Raw genomic sequence first — 20,508 nt, 5'->3', positions numbered from 1 at the left:
TGGTCCAGGAAGATCCCACATGCTGCACAGCAGCTCAGCCGCGTGCCACAACTACTGAAGCCTGCACACCTAGAGCCCGTGCTCCACAAATAGAAGCCACTGCAATGAGAAGCCCACACACTGCAATGAAAAGTAGCCCCCACTCACTGCAACTAGAGAAAGCCTGCGTGCAGCAATAAAGACCCAAGGCAGCCAAAAATAAATTAAAAAAATATATATTGCAGATTGGTTTTCTGCAGTGGTTTTCAGTATTTCAACAAAAGTTCATGTCCTGAATTAATTTTATTTTGCAGGTTTCCCCATCTGGATACAACTTTCATATATTATACATTTCCCCCTTTTGGTTTATTTAAAACACAAGTACTGAGCACACCTAAAAGCACTAGTCAATGATAAGGTTGTGTACATTCAGCAGCCAAGTCCCTGCCCTCATGGAGCGCACATTCTCACGGACATCAATTTTGACTAGCTCATCCTTACACTTTTGTTAAAGCCCAGACCAAACTCTTTTCCTTTCTAAGTGCTATCTCCTAAGTGACATCTGATAAATGTCAAAGTTCTGAATGCAGCCCTTACTGCACCACTCAGAAGGGATCTCTGCTGTGTGCTCTGCTGAACACTAGGATCTGTTTAGCTACTGCTTCAACACCAACTAAGTTAAAATACTTTCTCTCCTATGAGACCTGACGCTTGCAAGAATTCACGTTGCACGTGAGTTTTTTGAAAACAACATTTTGTAGAACTTCTATCCTCTGACAGTTCCTTGATGTTCTTACCACTCTCGCTGCTTTCATAAAATGTGTCCCCAGTATGCATTTTGTGATGACTTATAAGATTGGAGCGCCAACTGAAGCTCTTACCACAGGTCTCACACTTGTAAGGCTTCTCCCCTGTGTGCACTCTTTGATGAGACTGTAGCTGTGAAGGCCGACTGAAGACCTTACTGCATCTGTCACATCTGTACGGCTTCTCTCCAGTGTGGACGCTTTGATGAAGCTGAAGACTTGAGGCCTGAATGAAGTGCTTCCCACACTCCCCACACTTATATGGTTTCTCTCCTGTGTGGACCCTCTGATGCATGTCGAGGTTCAGGCTCCACTTGAAGCCCTTCCCACACTCCTCACATTTGTATGGCTTTTCTCCAGTGTGGACTTTTTGATGGGCTTGAAGGTGTGAACTCCGACCAAAGCTCTTCCCACACTCTTCACATTTGAATGGTTTTTCTCTGCTGTGGACTCTCTCATGGGCCAGAAGATTTGAGGCCTGCCTGAAGACTTTCCCACACTCCTCACAATTATACGGTTTCTCTCCGGTGTGGATTCTGCAATGAATTTTAAGATCTGCTCTACGACTGAATCCCTTCCCACACTCTTCACATTTGTATGGTTTCTCACCGGTATGGATCAGCTGGTGGATCTGAAGTCGTGAACTCTGATTGAAGCCCTGCCCACACTCCTCACACTTGTAAGGTTTCTCTACACTGTGGGCCTTCTGATGGATTTGAAGATATGAACTCTGACGGAAGCCCTTCCCACATACCTCACATTTATAGGGCTTCTCCCCTGTGTGGACAACCAGATGAACTTGATAATGGGAGTTCCTCCTGAAGCTCTTCCCACACTCCTTACATTTGTATGGTTTCTCTCCTGTATGGACTCTTTGATGTGCCTGAAGGTTTGAATTCAGAGTAAAGCCTTTACCACACACATTACGTATGTATGATTTCTCTCCAGTGTGGACTCCCTGATGGGCCTAAAGACCTGAAGGCCGACTAAAGCCTTTCCCACATTCCTCACATTTGTAGGGTTTTTCTCCTGTGTGGACCCTCTGATGAATGTATAGATTTGAGCTACAAATGAAGCCCTTCCCACACTCCTCACATTTGTACGGTTTCTCTCCCGTATGGACTCTCTGATGGGACTGAAGGTGTGAATTCCGACTGAAGCTCTTATCACATGTGTCACATTTGAATGCTTTCTCCCCAGTGTGGACTCTCTGATGGTCCTGAAGGTGAGAGGCCTGACTGAAGGCCCTCCCACACTCCTCACAATTATAAGGTTTCTCTCCCGTGTGGACTTTACAATGAATAGTTAAGTGCTGACCTACGACTGAAGCCTTTCCCACATTCCCCACATTTGAATGGTTTCTCTACAGTGTGGACTTTCTGAGGAGTCTGCAGCTGGGAGTTCTGACTGAACTCCTTGCCACACTCATCACACTCACTGTGTTCTCCTCCCACGTGAACTCTCTGATGAATATGAAGAACCGAGCTGTAACGGAAGCCTTTTCCACACTCACTGCACGTATGAGACTTCTCTTTTGAGTGTAATTGCTGGTGAAGATCAAAGGTGGAGAGATCGGTGAAGGTTTCTTTACATTCATTACACTGGTAAAGTTTTTGTCCCGTGTGAATCATAGTATTCTGATCCAGTGTTGAAACCCTCGTGCTATCTTTTCTATAATCACTGTAGCCGTAAGGTTTTTGACCCTTGTGTACTCCATGAGCATCAAGGTGATGTGAAATCCAACTGATGGTGTCAACATCCTCTTTACACTGACACAGTTTATTTTTCATGGAAATTTGCTGGTGTCTATTCTGATAATTCTGTGACTCAGCCAATGAAGTTTTCCTCCAAGAATCCTGGGCTCTCAAAGTTGCAAACCTTGGATTTCCAGGACTACTGGGATCACCTGCTTTATCATTTAATATACGGTTCTCATCTTCAGAAATTTGAATAGAGTCCTGCCCCAATCTGGCAGGGGGAATCACCTTGTTTGTGGAACTGACAACTATTTATCATGGAGTCTTGGCATCTGGTTAAGTCATTTGCAATTTGTTGCCAGATTTGCCAGCAGGAAAGCTCTTCACGTGATCCTCTGTCTTGAACGGCCCTCAACTCACTTTGATTGTTTTCTTCTAGAGGGACAGAGAATTCAGAGATGTGGACACGTGAAAGCTTTGTTCAAAGATTCAAGATTTTACACTTAAGACACAGTATGAGACTTTAATGAACCTCAGGATGGTTCAGCTTATCTTTCGCACGACAAATGAAGTTCTCTGGTTTATATACTAACAGAAACCAAGAGATGGTCTGTTAAACTCCCAAATACTTAGCATTAATGAAACCCATTTAAAACCAAATGACTACTCGGACATACTATTTAAATCATCTTTTAAAAATTACATGTCATTCCTACCATAACACAGTATCAATAAAGACAAGCATTTTGCTGTGCTCACAGCTTTAACAGTGCCTAGCAGTTAGTCAGGGCTCAAGAAATGCATGCACAGGTGAACTCAGTTTGATTTCTAGGATTCTCTACAATTCTGAATCCCAGGTTAAGTTTGAACCAAGTCAGAGAAGCGAAACAGCTTTTACAAGTCAGGTATCAGATACAGGAAAAGGACTGGAAAGTACAGTTTGGCTTAAGTTGAAAGGCTGCACCCGAGGCGGCAGCACACCAAGGGGGTTAGTGCTGAGGAGGATATGAAAGGGGCTAAAAACCGGGACTGCCCCGGTGGCACAGTGGTTAATAATCTGCCTGCCAGTGCAGGGGACACAGGTTCGAGCCCTGGTCCGGGAAGATCCCACATGCCGCAGAGCAACTAAGCCCGTGAGCCACAACTACTGAGCCCACGTGCCACAACTACTGAAGCCCGCGTTCCTAGAGACCGTGCTCTGAAACAAGAGAAGCCACTGCAATGAGAAGCCTGCGCACCACAACGAAGAGCTGCTCCCACTCACCACAACGAGAGAAAAGCCCATATGCAGCAACCAAGACCCAATGCAACCAACAATTAATTAATTTTAAAAAAGGGTCTAAGAATCAGTGGGGTTAAAAAAAAGCATGAAGACCTATGCACTGGATCCTTCTCAGGCATTTGTGCTGCCTAATATGTTCCTCCACTCCCCCTGCCAAGCAGGAGTCAAAATGTAGAGGCTAGGGAAGAATGCTGTCTCTTTAAAAACAGCATGGAAAATTTTTGGACACAGATACATTGGTCTTTAACAAGAATGAGTTCCAAAGTGAAGAATGGGCTTTATGAGTGAGCTGGGAATAAATTCCATAGCCTGTGATAAGTATTGAGAAGAAACAGACTAGAAACTATTAAAGAATGATCAAAGCACTCAAGGTGACATTATCTAAAATGCCTTCTACAAGATACATACAAATGCACACACACACACACACACAAAATGTTTGTACAGCTAACAAAGATCGATTTCTTATTAGTGAGGTGGGCTTTGGAGGAGGCAAATGGGACGCAGCGGGGCAAATCTTTTAAGGGAAAGGCTAACTCACCAGCTGGCTGTTTTCTGAGACCTGTTCTCCCCTGGTATAAGGGATAAGGAAATAGAAATTTCTTTCCTTCTATGGGAGGGTTACCTAAGAAGTAGACATAAGAATCCTCATTCACAACAGTATTTCCTCCCCAAATGAATTTGCTCTGCTACTGAGAGCTCAAGGAAAGTCACAGGGAAAGCATTTTACTCAGTTTGGTTATAATTACAGGTTCTGTACATATTTTTTGTGCAAGTTGATGAGGGCCAACTTGTACAGAAAGGCAAACACACACATACACACATCATGGGCACCTGAGAAGTTAGAATTAGGCTAGGAATTCATTTGAAGACAAAAAAACATTTAGCAATATCCCTTATTCACTCGGATTTGTTCACCGCCTACTAGCTATTTTCATGGAAGGCTAATTTCTCTATCCATTAACTCATTCGTTTATTCAAGAAATATTTAAGAGTTCCTGTCATGTACCAAGACTATGCTAAGCACTGAGGCTAGTGAGCAATAAACATATAACAGACCGAATTCCTCCTGCACTCCTGGATTACCCTCCAGTGGAAGAAAGAGAGGTGAGAAACAGGTGAACAAAATGTACATGAGTGAAACGCTTAGAGACAAAACAAGGCAGGGCAGAGAGAGTAAGAAAGAGAGGACTGTATTTTCCATAGGGTGGTCAGAGGACAGCCACCTCCTCATCTTTAAGGTGACTGACTGAAAGAAGTAGAGGCCTAAAAGATTACAGGTGAAAGAGTATTCCAGGCAGAGAGAAGGACCAGGAAAAGGCTCTGTGGCAGAAGCATCCTTTGCAGGTCTGGAAAAGATAGGGTAAGAGGGAGGAGAGGTGGTGTATTCACGGAGGTGGTGGAGAACGAACAGCAGCCCACAGAAGGCTCTAGAAGCCACTTTAAGTGGTTTTTATTCTAAGTAAAAGAAGCCACAAGAGAATTTTGAAACAAGAACATAACCTGACTTAAAGTTACAAAAGATCACTTTGCCACCTAAAGAACAAACTGTGGGAGGAGAAGGGTGGCAACAGGTGACCAGTACAAAGACTATGCAATAATCCTGGAAAGAGATTTCCAACTGGGACCAGGTGATGGACAGCACAGGGCTGGTGAGAAGCAAAACAGATAGAGAGCTAACCACAGGAACTCACGGCTGCTTGGTTCTCACCTAAATTTCTATCTGGGTTGCTGAATTCATCAACCAAAGCCTCTCTTCTCTTTCTGTATGTTTTGTATCTCGTTTGAAGAATGAGAACATGAAAGTCACAAGTTAACATGAACGGGCTAGAGCGAAAGTTTACTAGAAATTTGAGTTCCAACTGCATAGTCAAGGTATTGAAAGCTGTGTTTTTCAAACTTTGTATCACGACCCACTGAAGAAACAGCATTTATTTCACAACCTAGATACACAGGTAGAAAAGTATACATTACTAAAACGAAGCTTGAATGACCTATATCTAACCAATGTCTCTTTTCATGAAATCTGTTCCCACTGGCTCTCACACCACTCATGCCATCGCCCAGAGTTTCTGCTGCAATGTGTTGTACTCTTCCTAAGAAACTCTGATATTTTCTATACTATTTTATTTCATTAAAAAGTCACACGTAGGGCTCAGTAAATTGGCTTTATGATCCACTAATGGCAGGGAGGGAAATCTGAAGAAGAATACACAAGGTACAGCAAGATACTGCCGATTTACAGTTCTTTTACAAAATAATTGAAAAGGACCTAAAACACACTGTTTGGAAAGACCAGAGACATCCTCTCGTGTCCCACAGGAATTGCAAAAGTCTGGTCCCCAAACTCAGGGAACCACCTCAAGAGGCCCAAAGCCTTGAAACACCAAGGTCACAAAGACACTCGCAGAGAAAGGCTGTCCTCACCCACTGAGACCAGGTTCCCGAAGTGTTCCACCATCACATCCTGGTACAGCTTCCTCTGGGCCGAGTCCAGCAGCCCCAGCTCCTCCTCTGTGAAGGCCACGGCCACGTCCTTGAAGGTCACCGCCTCCTACGACAAACAACACCACCTCAATCTTATACCCAGTGGCCAGTGGAAGAGGGGCAGCCCCGAGGAGACGAGGAGGATGGGAAGTTGCTCCGGCTCCTGTGAGGTGTGCAGACTTCCCAGCACCCCCTCCTTCCATCCTGCCAATGCCACACACTGACTTTCCTCAGCCTCACTGGACGTGCAGCTATGAAAGAGAAAGCTTTGTGTGTTTACCTGGGGCTCTCAGACAACTCATAAGTAAACTCCCTAGAATTCTAACCACTGGATCCTGAACTAAAAAGCTTTCACTGTTTAATTATTATTGCCAAGTGCCCCAGAAACAGTTACCAATTTAGTCCTGGCAGTATTTGATGGCACCTGCTTTCTCACTGAGGTCGGAACCAGCTGAGAAGGAGTGTTATATGTGGAAACTAACCAAAAGGCCATGCCAGGTCTCTGAATGAAAACTCTCTCTTTCCCCGTTTCTGTCTTTCGCTTGAATGCAATACTCTGACTCCAGACCCTTGGTTTTCTGGGTGAGTCTGAGTTGGTTCCTCCTTTTTTCACAACCCCGATTCTTTATATTTAAAACAAAGATGAAACCAAGCACCTCTTTATACAATTGTTCTGAGCTGTCTATGCAGTGACAAGTGCTTTAAGTACCACTGGACTTTTTAAACTAAGGTCATGCATTACTCTGATTAGAAAAAAATATAAGATGGAAAAAGAAACAAACCAGTAAATAAAATACACAAAGGGTCTGACTCAAGCATGGGGAAGACTGAATCTAACTCTGGTCGTGAGAAAACTTCCAACAATACCTGATTTTTTCTGCGTGAAGCAGCAGTTTGATCCTGCTGTGCTCTGCCGTATTTGGATATTCTACCAAAAAACATCCAAGGCACCACATGTAAAACATACCTCTTAAATTCTGAATACCTAAACCTACTATGTTAAGGGCAAAAAGGGGCAATATTCTTCAGAACAGATATTTTGAGAAAAAGGTTAAATCAGGAACACTGTCACTGTAGTGCTCCTAAAACAGGAGAAGTCTTTAAACTAAATGTCTGTGCATAAAGAATAGTTTAAAGAATAGGTGCAGGGCTCCCCTGGTGGCGCAGTGGTTGAGAGTCCGCCTGCCGATGCATGGGACACGGGTTCGTGCCCCGGTCTGGGAAGATCCCACATGCCGCGGAGCAGCTGGGCCCGTGAGCCATGGCCTCTGAGCCTGCGCGTCCGGAGCCTGTGCCCCGCAACGGGAGAGGCCACAACAGTGAGAGGCCCGCATACCAGAAAAAAAAAAAATAGGTGCATAAGTTTGCAGGAACATGATAAAGCAATTAAAAGTGAATGTTAGCTAGTATTAAATGAAAAAAACAATTTAAAACTGTATCTATGTTATAAATACAAATACACATCCATGAATACATATGATGAAGAGATTACAGAAATATAAAAGCAGCTAATTTGTAAGCAGGTAAGCAGTAGACTGGAAGATGTCCTTCATTTCCCTTAATTTTTCTTTTACTTGTAAAATAAAAAAAAAATGATGAAATAAAACAAAAATTAAAACCGAAACCAATTAAATTTAACAGGAATTTTAAAAAAAAGCACACATGGCACACTCAGGTCCTCATATGCTTAGACTCTCCTTGAAAGAGAAAACCCATATGGAACTATACCCAATATTTTGTAATAACCTATAAGGGAAAAGAATCTGAAAATATATGTATATATATGTATAACTGAATCACTTTGCTGTACACCTGAAATTAATACATTGTAAATCAACTATACTCCAATCAAAAAAAAAAAAGAAAAAGAAAAAAAAGAGGAAAACCTGTGTCCAACCTGAGTACAAAAATGGCGTTTTTAACAGCAAGAAAGCAAGCTCTACTCACCTGGAATGTGCTCATTTTCTCTCTCCTTCTGGGGCAGTGCAGAGTCCTAGCAAGACAGACAGGGAAAGAAGAAGTCAAACTGGAAACTGGTTTAAAGAAAAAGAAGTCACTAACCCACGTGGTGCTCATTGTGAATTACCAAGGCTCCCAGTCCTCGGGGTGGCTACAGCTGATTATGCTTGATGAGCAGAGCCCCACGCAGATACCAGATGCCCCCGTGAACCCCCTCAGTGGCTGTGTGAGGAATGACCTGCCCAGCCATACACAGTGGCCCCCTCACAGTGTGCCTGCGGCTTCCACAGGGGTCATTCTTATTCTGGGTATGGGGTAAACAGAGACCATGTAAGTCAGAGTAGGTTTTGGAGTCAATATGCATGGGCTCTGATCAGGCTACGCCATTCACTAGCAGTGTCACCCTGGGCAAATTATTCACATCTCTTCGCCTCAGTTCTGTCTTCTGCCAGTAGGGGAGAACACGGGCATCCACCTCGTGAGATCGTCATAAGGTAGGAAGCTCTGAGAACACCACTGTCAGGGTTTCTTATTTCTTAGCAACTGCGGTAAAGCAGATGATATTTTAGTTAGAAATTATCCTTAGAGATGTGATTTCTACCAACAGAAGACTGTCAGACATGTGGAGGTCGTACGTTGTTGCCCTGTTATGTGAGAGTCTTTATAGACTTCTGAAAATCTCTGCTTGTCTTCCTAAAGATTTTGTGACTGCAACAATAATATTTAAATTGACATGGACAACTTTTTACAAAAGGTATAAAAATACGTTAAGTTTCTTTTTAAACAGGAAGTACCCTTTTGACAATTATGCACAGAGGTAAAGAGAACTAATAAAAGCCAGGATTCTGCAACAACAATAAAAAATAGTTTGACAGTCCATACCTAATTCAAATGAAAAAAAGACAGGAATCTGAATTGTAATTATATCATTATAAATATAGGAACGTTTAAGAAATAAATGGGAGACTTCCCTGGTGGTGCAGTGGATAAGACGCCACATTCCCAATGCAGGGGGCCCGGGTTCGATCTAGTACAAAAGATGGCAATGATTCCACTCCCCAAAGCTTGGGAGAGAGATATCTTCACAACTTCTAACGACCTCCATTTTGACTCTACACTTGCTAGCTGTCTTCTGCTCAATTCAGGATTCTGAAAGGGGCCCTGACAGTTGACAATAATTAGTGGGGGAATAAAATCATTGGACTAAGTAGGCCTTTGGTGAAGCCAGCTCAGTTTTATCTGTGACATCCAGCAGGGTCAATTTCCTCGGCCTCAGTTTCCAGAAAAGACCCTCTCTTGAGCTTCTCGAATTTTCACGTGCATGTGAATTACTGCGGGATCTTGTTGGAATGCAGCCTCCTGGACCCCCTACGCAGAAATTATAAATCAGAAGGTGTCGAATGGGGCTCAAGGCTGGGCATTTCTATCCAAGTGATGCCAATGCCGCTGGTTTGTGGAACACAATTTGAGTAGCACTGCAGTGTAACATCAGTCCCACAAAAAAAACAGCCTCCACTACACAGAAACATACACAAAGAGTAACCAGACAAAAAGGCACTAAAACATTAACAACTGTTATCTTTACATCCTAAAGTTACAGATAATTAAAATTTTTCTTTATGTATATATCTGCATTTTTCCATAATGATTATGCTACTTCTATGATATACATATTATTTGAAATAAAATAAATGACCCAGTTGAGAAAACTATCTTAAAAACTCATAAAATAGCCTAAACCTTGCTTTCAAGGTCCCCACAATTAAGTCCCAACCTCCTTTCATGATATGATTCTAGCCAGTACCCTATGCTCAAAGAGAATATACCAAAGGGATTAGCAAACTCAGCTGCTGGACTCAAACTGCCTGGGTCCCAACCCCAGCTCTGCCTCCTACCATCTGGGTGAGGATGGGCCAACAGGGTTGTGTTCCCTGCCTTAAAGTAGAGAAAACAGCAGTACCAATTCACAGAGCCACCGCCTGATGGAAATGTGTTCATTTGCATAAAGCTTTTAGAATGGAAATTAGTGACCAAGGCTCAGTTATCATCCTTACCCATGTCTCATACATTCTACAATTTATAGGAATATCTTAAGTAGAAGAATGCCAAGTCCTACTCACGTGGGGCTCTGCTGCCTCTTCCTCCGTGCAGTGCTTTTTGAGAAGCCAGGGCTGGGGAAGGAAAGGAGACTGTGAAATACCAGGGCTGTGTTTCCATCCCCACTAATTCATACCGCACCCCCTTCCGCCCCCGTACCAGCTAGAAGTCCTCTCCTTCCAAAACAGGCCAGGAGTCCAGGACAATTCAGCTTCCTGGGCTCACAGAATCCCGCTGCGAAATGGGTGCCTCCCGAATTAGCGTAGTATTAATACCAACAATGTATCAGGCAGTTGTAGACCTTTTACTTGTGCTATCTCGTTTCTCCTCACAACACTATATTAACAAGGCATTCCTTTTTCCCCCCTTTTACCGAACAGCAACGGAGGCACAGAGGAGTTAAGCAACCCACCCAGTGTGACGCCGTATGAAGCGGTAGGGCTAGCTCATAGGTGGGGGACGGGGTCAGGTTAGGGGTGAAGAAAACCGGGGAGACCCTCAAACCCCAGGAGGCACGACCTGAGCCCACCCCATCCCGGCTACGTTACCAAACGCAAAGAAGCTCCGCCCGCGGGACGTACATCACCACTCCAGGCCCTCAAACCTCCGCTTTTAGCCGCTCCTCCTCTTTCTCCCCAAATGAAAGGTCTGCAAAGGGGAAGCTTGAATGGGTCGTGAAGAGCGGACCTGAAACACCGTCACCAGGCAGAACATGGCTGCTACGTGTCCTCCTGGGGCGGAAGTGCCTGCGACTAACCCGGAACTCCTGGACCATATTTCCCAGAATTCCGCGGGTAAACCTTTACAGCGAGGCGTTACTGTAGCTGCAGTATATGGGGCTACACGAGTTTACGAGCTCTGGACTACATGTCCCAGAATGCAAGGGTGGGTGCGGGGGTGTCTACCGGCACGAGCTCTGGACTACATGTTTTCACTCTGGTTTTCACTCTCCGGAATCCCTGAGAAGGTCTCAGGCCGTCTTGCCGTTCTACTGTGTAGGCCTCAGAAGAGTGTAGATTCTGTTCATTGAAAGGCGTACAAACTCAGTCGAATTTTGGACGTCTTCAAGAGGCTAAGCGACATAAAAGCATTAACAGCCACGAAGGCTTCCTGGTAAACCCCAAAGAGTTTCACCATTGGAATAAGGGGAGAAGGAAACTGGGCTTTCTTTGGCAGGGACTGAAGCCAAACGCCAAAACACCTCATTCCCTGAAATTGTGTAAAGGTGAACGTGTTTTGTTAGCATCTTACAACCCGTGCAGAAGCAAGGGAAAATCCTTTCTAGAGACAGACATCAACATCCTAGGTCTCAAGTTATTTCTGTAATTATAAAATCTGTGACATTGCTATTTGACCAAGTGAACTTTAAGGGGAAGGAAAAAGCATTACTTGACATACGGAGGGACACTTCACAGTCATAAAAGTTTCAAATTCTCAGAAACTAATAACTTCAGCTGATACTTTATAAAGCAAACGTTGACAGAACCATGAAGAGAAACATTCAAATTCATAATTGGATCTGGAGATTGGAACACATACATAGAGGGAAATGTTGAGCCTTAAAAGCATATATTAAAGTAGCAAGGGGGGCTTCCCTGGTGGCGCAGTGGTTGAGAGTCCGCCTGCCGATGCAGGGGACATGGGTTCGTGCCCTGGTCCGGGAAGATCCCACATACCACGGAGCGGCTGGGCCCGTGAGCCATGGCCGCTGAGCCTGGGCGTCCGGAGCCTGTGCTCCGCAACGGGAGAGGCCACAACAGTGAGAGGCCCGCGTACAGCAAGGAAAACAAAAACAAAACAAAACAAAACAAATAAAGTAGAAAGGAAGTTGAAAATTGATTCAGAAAACATCCATTTCAGGAAATTAATAAATGAATAATAAAACTGAAGAAGGCAGATGGAAAAATATAAGATCAGATGAATGAAATACAAAAATAAAGTAGATCCCACACACACCCACAAAACAGAAATTAAAGAAACAAACAAAACAAACAAAAAAAGATCATCCATAGTATAAACAAAGATTTTTTCAAAAATGTGTTCCAAATTCTTTCAGGAAAATATCCTCCAAGAACTATTCCTGACTTAAGCCAACATAGCACACAGGATTTCTTTCCACTACAAGGAAAGTGAAATCTTGGATATAGCATGATGAAATACGGTAACATGATTAAGTTTTATTTATTCACCTCCTGTTCCCTATGGCACCCTCCACTCCCTTCTCTACCCCGTAAGCTACCATTCTAATTTGTTTGATGTGTTTTCTTTTGGGTGTGTTCTTGTGCAAAATGTGCACTTGTGTATATTTTCAATTCATATAAATAATATTGTGTCATAAAATTCATTCTGGTGTTTATTTCCTTCATTCAGGAGTATATTTTTAAGATTCACCCATCCAGGCTTCCCTGGTGGCACAGTGGTTGAGAGTCTGCCTGCCGATGCAGGGGACGCGGGTTCATGCCCCAGTCTGGGAAAATCCCACATGCCGTGGAGCGGCTGGGCCCGTGAGCCATGGCTGCTGAGCCTGCACGTCCGGAGCCTGTGCTCCGCAGCGGGAGAGGCCACAACAGCGAGAGGCCCACGTACCGCAGAAAAACAAACAAACAAAAAAAACATTCACCCCTCTATCTAATTTGTTTCATAGAGTTCCATTTTCTGCACCCACATTTTACCTGTACTCTTCCAACTGCCATGCCAATGATAATAAAATAAACATCTTCTTACATTTGTTTATAGACGTATCTGAGAATTTCTTTGGAACACATACCCGAGTGAAATTATTTCATAGCAAATATGTATACTTTAATAATATAGCCAGATTGACTTCCTGAACGGCTACACCAGTCCAGATTACCAAAGAGTTGCACGTCAGGTTTTTGTGCAACCACTTACCTTCATTTGGACGACTCATCACCGTTTTGCTAGTGTATTAAATGTATAGTAGTATCTTGTTTTAGTTAAATTTCTCTGATTTCTAATAAGTTTGATCTTTTTTTCAAATGCTTGGTAGCTTCATCTATAAGTGTCTACTTAAAACTTTTGCCCCATTTTCTAATTTGGATGCTATCTTTTTCTTCCTCATTTCTATTACATATTCTGATTATTAATACCTTTTCAGTTTTACCAATTACAAGTATCCTTTCCTAATTGGGCACGTGTTTCTAAAATTTTTCTATTGTGTTCTTCATGGAATAGAAATCTTTAATTATAAGATAATAAACCAATAATTTCTTAATATCTGTGCTTCTGAAACTCCTCAGGTGAAAAAATATATTTCTACCTTTTAAAAATTAACTTTCTAGACTTATCTTTCACATGTAGGTCCTTTAAATATTTTGGAGTCTATTTATGTACATTTTATTACATGGGATCCACTTTTATTTTTCTCCAAGAGAAATTCTTAAAAATAGTGATATTCATGGCTTGAAGATTCAATATTACAAAGATATCAGTAATCCTCAAAATGATCTATAGGCTCAATCAAACCCCAATAAAAACATCAGCATTTTTTCCCTTGGAAATTGATGAGATGTTTACAAATATTATGTGGGAAAGCAAAGAGCTACAAGAAGAGCTGGGGGCTTCCCTGGTGGCGCAGTGGTTGAGAATCTGCCTGCTAATGCAGGGGACACGGGTTTGAGCCCTGGTCTGGGAAGATCCCACATGCCACGGAGCAACTAGGCCCGTGAGCCACGTACTGAGCCTGTGCGTCTGGAGCCTGTGCTCCCCAACAAGAGGCCGTGATAGTGAGACCCACGCACCACGATGAGGAGTGGCCCCCGCTTGCCACAACTAAAGAAAGCCCTCGCACAGAAACGAAGACCCAACACAGCCAAAATAAGTAAATAAACTCCTACCCCCAACATCTAAAAAAACATAAAAATAAAAAATAAAAGAAGAGCTGGGACAATCTGAAAGAAGAATGAAAAGAAAGATATTAGTCACATTAAACCTTACTATAAATCTACAATATAAGATAGTCTGGTGTTTGCTCAAGGATAGACAAGATAATAGACATCAAAATCCATGTTGAAACAGACATTATAACAACGTGTAAAAAGAAAACACTGCAGGGAGCTCCCTGGTGGTCTAGTGGTAAGGATTTGGCGCTTTCACTGTGGTGACCCTGGTTCAATCCCTGGTCAGGGAACTGAGATCCTGCAAGCCACGCAGCACGGCCAAAAGAAAAAAGAAAGAAAAGAAAACACTGCAGCAGAGAGGGGGAAGAACTCTTGTTAATACAGTTGATCCTTGAACTAGGGTTCAAGGGGGTTAGGGGTGCCAACCCTCTGCTAAGTTGAAAATCCAAGTATAACTTATAGCCAGTCCTCTGTACGTACATGGTTTCTCCATAATCGGCAATTCTGCATCTGAGGATTGAACCAACCTTGGATCGTGTAGTAGTGCAGTATTTACTATTCAAAAAAATCCTCGTATAAGTGCACTTGTGTAGTTTAAACCCATGTTGTCCAAGGGTCAACTATTGGTTCTCAGTCAGCTGGATATCCATATGGGAAAAATATTAATCATTACTGCATAGGATATAAAAATATAAATTCCAGAAGATCTGCAGACTTAAATTTGAAAAGTAAACAATGATGCTTTAGGAAAGAAACGTAAGATAACAGCCTTTTTGCCTTGGAGTAGGAAGAATTTCTTAAGACCAAAAAAATCACCAACTGTGAAAGAAAAAATTGAAAAATTGGACTATTTCAAAGTTAAGAAACACCGTAAACCCAAACGCAGCACTCTTGGGCCAAAAGTGAGAGAGATTTTAAAAACATCTATGGAATAAAAGACTCAGATGCATCCCTCATGCCCATGCATTCTTCAAGGGTCAACTGTATCTACCAAAGTTGAACATATACCCTATAACCCTTTGGTTCCACCCATAGAAATATCCCTCAAACAAGTGCACAAGGCACATTCTAGATTGCTCACATCACCACTAACTGTGATAGCCAAGAATGGGGAAGTACCCAATACCCACCAATAATGGGATTAATAAATAGATTTTGATATGTTTATACACTGCAATAATATCCACCAATGAAAATGAATCAACGGTATCCACTCCCATCAATATGGATAAATGTCATGGATATACTGTGGAGCAAATGAAGCCAACACAAAATAGCACCTATTACATGACTCCATTTATATCAAGTACAAAATAGGCTAAGTGAATCTACACCATTACAAATTAGTGGCTACCATATGGAAAGGAAGGTTACTAGAAAGAGCCAAAAAGGGATGCTTCTAGGGTTTGGGGTTTGTCCTGGTCCTCCAAGAACTAGACGGCAAAGTGCTGAGAAAGACTTTAATGAACAAATATTTCATTGGGGGAAACATCGGAGAGAAAATGGCAGGGAGCTCTGGAAGGCTGGCAGAACTATCAGCGCATAGTGCAAGTCTGACCCTGAGTGAAGATTTGGAAGAAAGATTTGGTAAATCATCCGAGACTGCCTTGTCATCTACGTAAAATCCTTCAAGGCTGTCAGAGTCCTTGAAAAAAGGTCACTGGACAGAGGAATCCTGGTCTCCAAGAAATGGCCTGCCTTAGGATCCCTGCTGTGCTGACCAGGAGCAATCAGGGGCAAGGCCGGCCTCCAGGCAAACGTGGTGATGGATTTAAGAGCAGCAGCTGGGACCTTTGGCCAGTTATGCTCCCTGTGGTCATAACTGTGAAACAGGAGACTCTCAACGTGGATGCTTCCTTGTGATAAGATCTGGTTGTTTATTTCTGTCAGAAATAATCCTGAAGCAACGTTGCGTCCTTCTCAGTATATCATACCCCAGAGATCTAAAACGTTCGTTTGTTCTGTTATTGATAATGTTCACCTCTTGGCTAAGGTAGTGTTCACCAAATTTATACCTACTGTACTTCTTGTTGTGATCAATACTTTGTGGAGAGATATTTGGGGTTTTGTAGCATCCTGCTCCTTGTAAACTTTCAACCAGTAGTTTTATAATTCATTGATTACTCTTGCCAGAACCTATCATTACTATGATGGTTGTAAATAATGATTTTTACATTACGTCATTCCTTCTATATGTTTATGGTTTGGCATTCTATTATGAGAGCCCTTCCTTCCCTCCCTTCCTCTTTTTTTATTCATATTCTGTATGATAATTATTTATTTTAGGGTCAAATTGCTCAGATTTACCCAGTGTGAGTCTCTTCAAGCTGGATCTTTTTACACGTCCCACCACTCTTTCCTACTTTCTGGCACAGTAAATTTTCTCCAGGATCATTCTACACTTTCCTTGCTCCAGCCCTGAAATAGAAACGTGGATATACATGCTTATATACATCACATACACATGTGTGTGTTTGTATATCCTCGCACTTCCATATCTACTTCTGTAAATACCTAGCACGTGCACTCACTCCCTCTCTCTCTCTACAGATGGGTGGACGGACGGATGGATGGGTAGACAGATCTGTATAAATAACTTATGGTCAGACTTCCATATCCGTGGTTCCTCTGTATCTGCAATTCTGCAACCATGGGTTCAACCAACCACAGATCATGTAGTACTGTAGTAATTACTATTAAAAAAAAAACCCTGCATATAAGTGGACCTGCCCAGTTCAAACCCATATTGTTCAAGGGTCAACTGTAACTTGCTAAATAAAGCCCTTTAACCAACTATATTAAAAATACCACCATTGGTCTGCGTATGGAATGCCATCCAAACCTGCTTTGTCCTTACTGGTGCCACATCCAGAGGGTCCTCTGCTATTATGCTCAGTTCTCTCCTCATGTGCATCTTTTCAACAAGAGAAACTTTTTTTTTAAACCTCCACAATGTAGGTATATCCACTTTTGTTTCTAGCTCCAGGATTTTCCCTCTCCCTATTATGGATCTGTAGTTAAAGCACAGCATAAATAATAAAGCTTCAACTGTTGAAACTCATGAATTTTTCTGTGTATGCAAAATAATCTGAGAACTGTTTTGTTTTTGAAATTGGCTTCCAGAGTTCATACCATAATTTTGATCTTATATGCCTTATGACAATATAGAACAATCATATGAGGTCTTAACTGCAAGGGATAATTATTTAATACTTTTTCAAATTCTATTAAAATAATTTCCTGCTTTGGCAATACCCACTATTCAATGAAAAAAATATAACATGAAGTTATAAAATGGAAAAATATCACAAAATGCTCCTTGCCTAGGAAAACCACTCTGGAAGAGTATCCCTTTACACATGATCTTATGCATGTACACATACATGTGTGCACATGCACACATACACAAACACTAACAAAGATTTATGGTTGATTATACTATGAAGGCTACAATCTGTGACCTCTCAAAGCCCATATTGTGTATCTCCTGCGATTATGATATGTCATAAATTTTTAAAATAATTTTTTTATTTAATTTATTTATTTTGGGCTGCATTGGGTCTTCGTTGCTGCGTGCGGGCTTTCTCTAGTTGCAGTGAGTGTGGGCTACTCTTCGTTGCGGTGCGCGGGCTTCTCATTGCAGTGGCTTCTCTTGTTGCGGAGCACAGGCTCTAAGCACGTAGGCTTCAGTTGTTGTGGCACACAGCCTCAGTAGTTGTGGCACACGGGCTTAGTTGCTCCACAGCATGTGGGATCTTCCTGGACCAGGGCTCGAACCCGTGTCCCCTGCATTGGCAGGCGAATTCTTAGCCACTGCACCACCAGGGAAGTCCCTGTCATCATTTCACCGGCTTCAGATTAATATAGGAATCTATCAAAACTCAAATTCTTACAGCTGTACACTAATTTCCATTAAAAAATTTAGTGACATCATTGATGTGGTGTTCATCTTTTTGGTATTTTAATCTCACAATCAATAACTTCCAATTATATGATTTCTAAATCAAAGAGATCTAATATATTCTGATATATATACTCCTTTCCTGAAACCATGCTTTACTGCAACCAATAGGGAAAAGCACATAAATGTCAGTCTTGTCTCAATAATACACTGGATAATTTTATCAGATTCCTACAAGTTTTCTGGGTATTTGCCTCATGGATGTGGGGGAAGAATATGGCATAGCCCCTACCTGAGAACTTTAGAAGAAATGCTACAATAATTAGAAGGCAAACATTCCAAAGTCTGGATGAAAATGCAGAGAATTAGAAATCAGTAAGTTCAAGGTCAACTAAAATTTTTTTTTCTAGGGACAAACAATTTTTGTGACACTTTCAAAGTGTTACAGTAAACCCTGCCTTAATATTGACAGACAAAAAATCAATTGTATACTATGCAGTTACTGTTGTTGCAAAGTTAATCATGTTTTTTCACTCTGTACCATCAGAAAAAAAAATCACAAGGTAGTTCAATTTCTACTGAACACAGTCCTTGGAAAACTAGACGGGGTCTCAAATAACCACCCAACTTGAGAACAGAGGCTGCGGGAGGCAAGGAGCCAGTTGCGATAGGCTAATAGCATATTAATATTGAAGATTGGGGGGCTTCCCTTCCCTGGTGGCGTAGTGGTTAAGAATCTGCCTGCCAATGCAGGGGACACGGGTTTGAGCCCTGGTCCAGGAAGATCCCACATGCTGCACAGCAGCTCAGCCGTGTGCCACAACTACTGAAGCCTGCACACCTAGAGCCCGTGCTCCACAAAGAGAAGCCACTGCAATGAGAAGCCCACACACTGCAATGAAAAGTAGCCCCCACTCACTGCAACTAGAGAAAGCCTGCGTGCAGCAATAAAGACCCAAGGCAGCCAAAAATAAATTAAAAAAATATATATTGCAGATTGGTTTTCTGCAGTGGTTTTCAGTATTTCAACAAAAGTTCATGTCCTGAATTAATTTTATTTTGCAGGTTTCCCCATCTGGATACAACTTTCATATATTATACATTTCCCCCTTTTGGTTTATTTAAAACACAAGTACTGAGCACACCTAAAAGCACTAGTCAATGATAAGGTTGTGTACATTCAGCAGCCAAGTCCCTGCCCTCATGGAGCGCACATTCTCACGGACATCAATTTTGACTAGCTCATCCTTACACTTTTGTTAAAGCCCAGACCAAACTCTTTTCCTTTCTAAGTGCTATCTCCTAAGTGACATCTGATAAATGTCAAAGTTCTGAATGCAGCCCTTACTGCACCACTCAGAAGGGATCTCTGCTGTGTGCTCTGCTGAACACTAGGATCTGTTTAGCTACTGCTTCAACACCAACTAAGTTAAAATACTTTCTCTCCTATGAGACCTGACGCTTGCAAGAATTCACGTTGCACGTGAGTTTTTTGAAAACAACATTTTGTAGAACTTCTATCCTCTGACAGTTCCTTGATGTTCTTACCACTCTCGCTGCTTTCATAAAATGTGTCCCCAGTATGCATTTTGTGATGACTTATAAGATTGGAGCGCCAACTGAAGCTCTTACCACAGGTCTCACACTTGTAAGGCTTCTCCCCTGTGTGCACTCTTTGATGAGACTGTAGCTGTGAAGGCCGACTGAAGACCTTACTGCATCTGTCACATCTGTACGGCTTCTCTCCAGTGTGGACGCTTTGATGAAGCTGAAGACTTGAGGCCTGAATGAAGTGCTTCCCACACTCCCCACACTTATATGGTTTCTCTCCTGTGTGGACCCTCTGATGCATGTCGAGGTTCAGGCTCCACTTGAAGCCCTTCCCACACTCCTCACATTTGTATGGCTTTTCTCCAGTGTGGACTTTTTGATGGGCTTGAAGGTGTGAACTCCGACCAAAGCTCTTCCCACACTCTTCACATTTGAATGGTTTTTCTCTGCTGTGGACTCTCTCATGGGCCAGAAGATTTGAGGCCTGCCTGAAGACTTTCCCACACTCCTCACAATTATACGGTTTCTCTCCGGTGTGGATTCTGCAATGAATTTTAAGATCTGCTCTACGACTGAATCCCTTCCCACACTCTTCACATTTGTATGGTTTCTCACCGGTATGGATCAGCTGGTGGATCTGAAGTCGTGAACTCTGATTGAAGCCCTGCCCACACTCCTCACACTTGTAAGGTTTCTCTACACTGTGGGCCTTCTGATGGATTTGAAGATATGAACTCTGACGGAAGCCCTTCCCACATACCTCACATTTATAGGGCTTCTCCCCTGTGTGGACAACCAGATGAACTTGATAATGGGAGTTCCTCCTGAAGCTCTTCCCACACTCCTTACAGTTGTATGGTTTCTCTCCTGTATGGACTCTTTGATGTGC

At 42.5% G+C, this 20,508-nt stretch overlaps 1 protein-coding gene across 1 annotated transcript; it reads right to left on the bottom strand.

The window, feature by feature from the left end:
• Window positions 1-6,156: 6,156 nt before the first annotated feature.
• On the bottom strand, window positions 6,157-11,022 carry LOC309816128 (zinc finger protein-like; the record flags this gene model as incomplete). The annotated part of the gene is made up of 4 exons (XM_082646795.1): window positions 10,856-11,022; window positions 10,331-10,381; window positions 8,199-8,244; window positions 6,157-6,318 (listed from the first exon to the last, which is right to left on the bottom strand). Exons 1-4 carry the CDS (start codon window positions 10,888-10,890, stop codon window positions 6,157-6,159), a joined length of 294 nt encoding a protein of 97 aa, XP_082502921.1. The 5' UTR covers window positions 10,891-11,022.
• Window positions 11,023-20,508: the final 9,486 nt, after the last annotated feature.

This window comes from Mesoplodon mirus, assembly GCF_964341445.2.
Source record: "Mesoplodon mirus genome assembly, contig: SUPER_14_unloc_1, whole genome shotgun sequence".
In the NCBI taxonomy this organism is placed as follows: domain Eukaryota; kingdom Metazoa; phylum Chordata; class Mammalia; order Artiodactyla; family Ziphiidae; genus Mesoplodon; species Mesoplodon mirus.
This window is presented reverse-complemented; position numbering and strand designations above follow the sequence as displayed.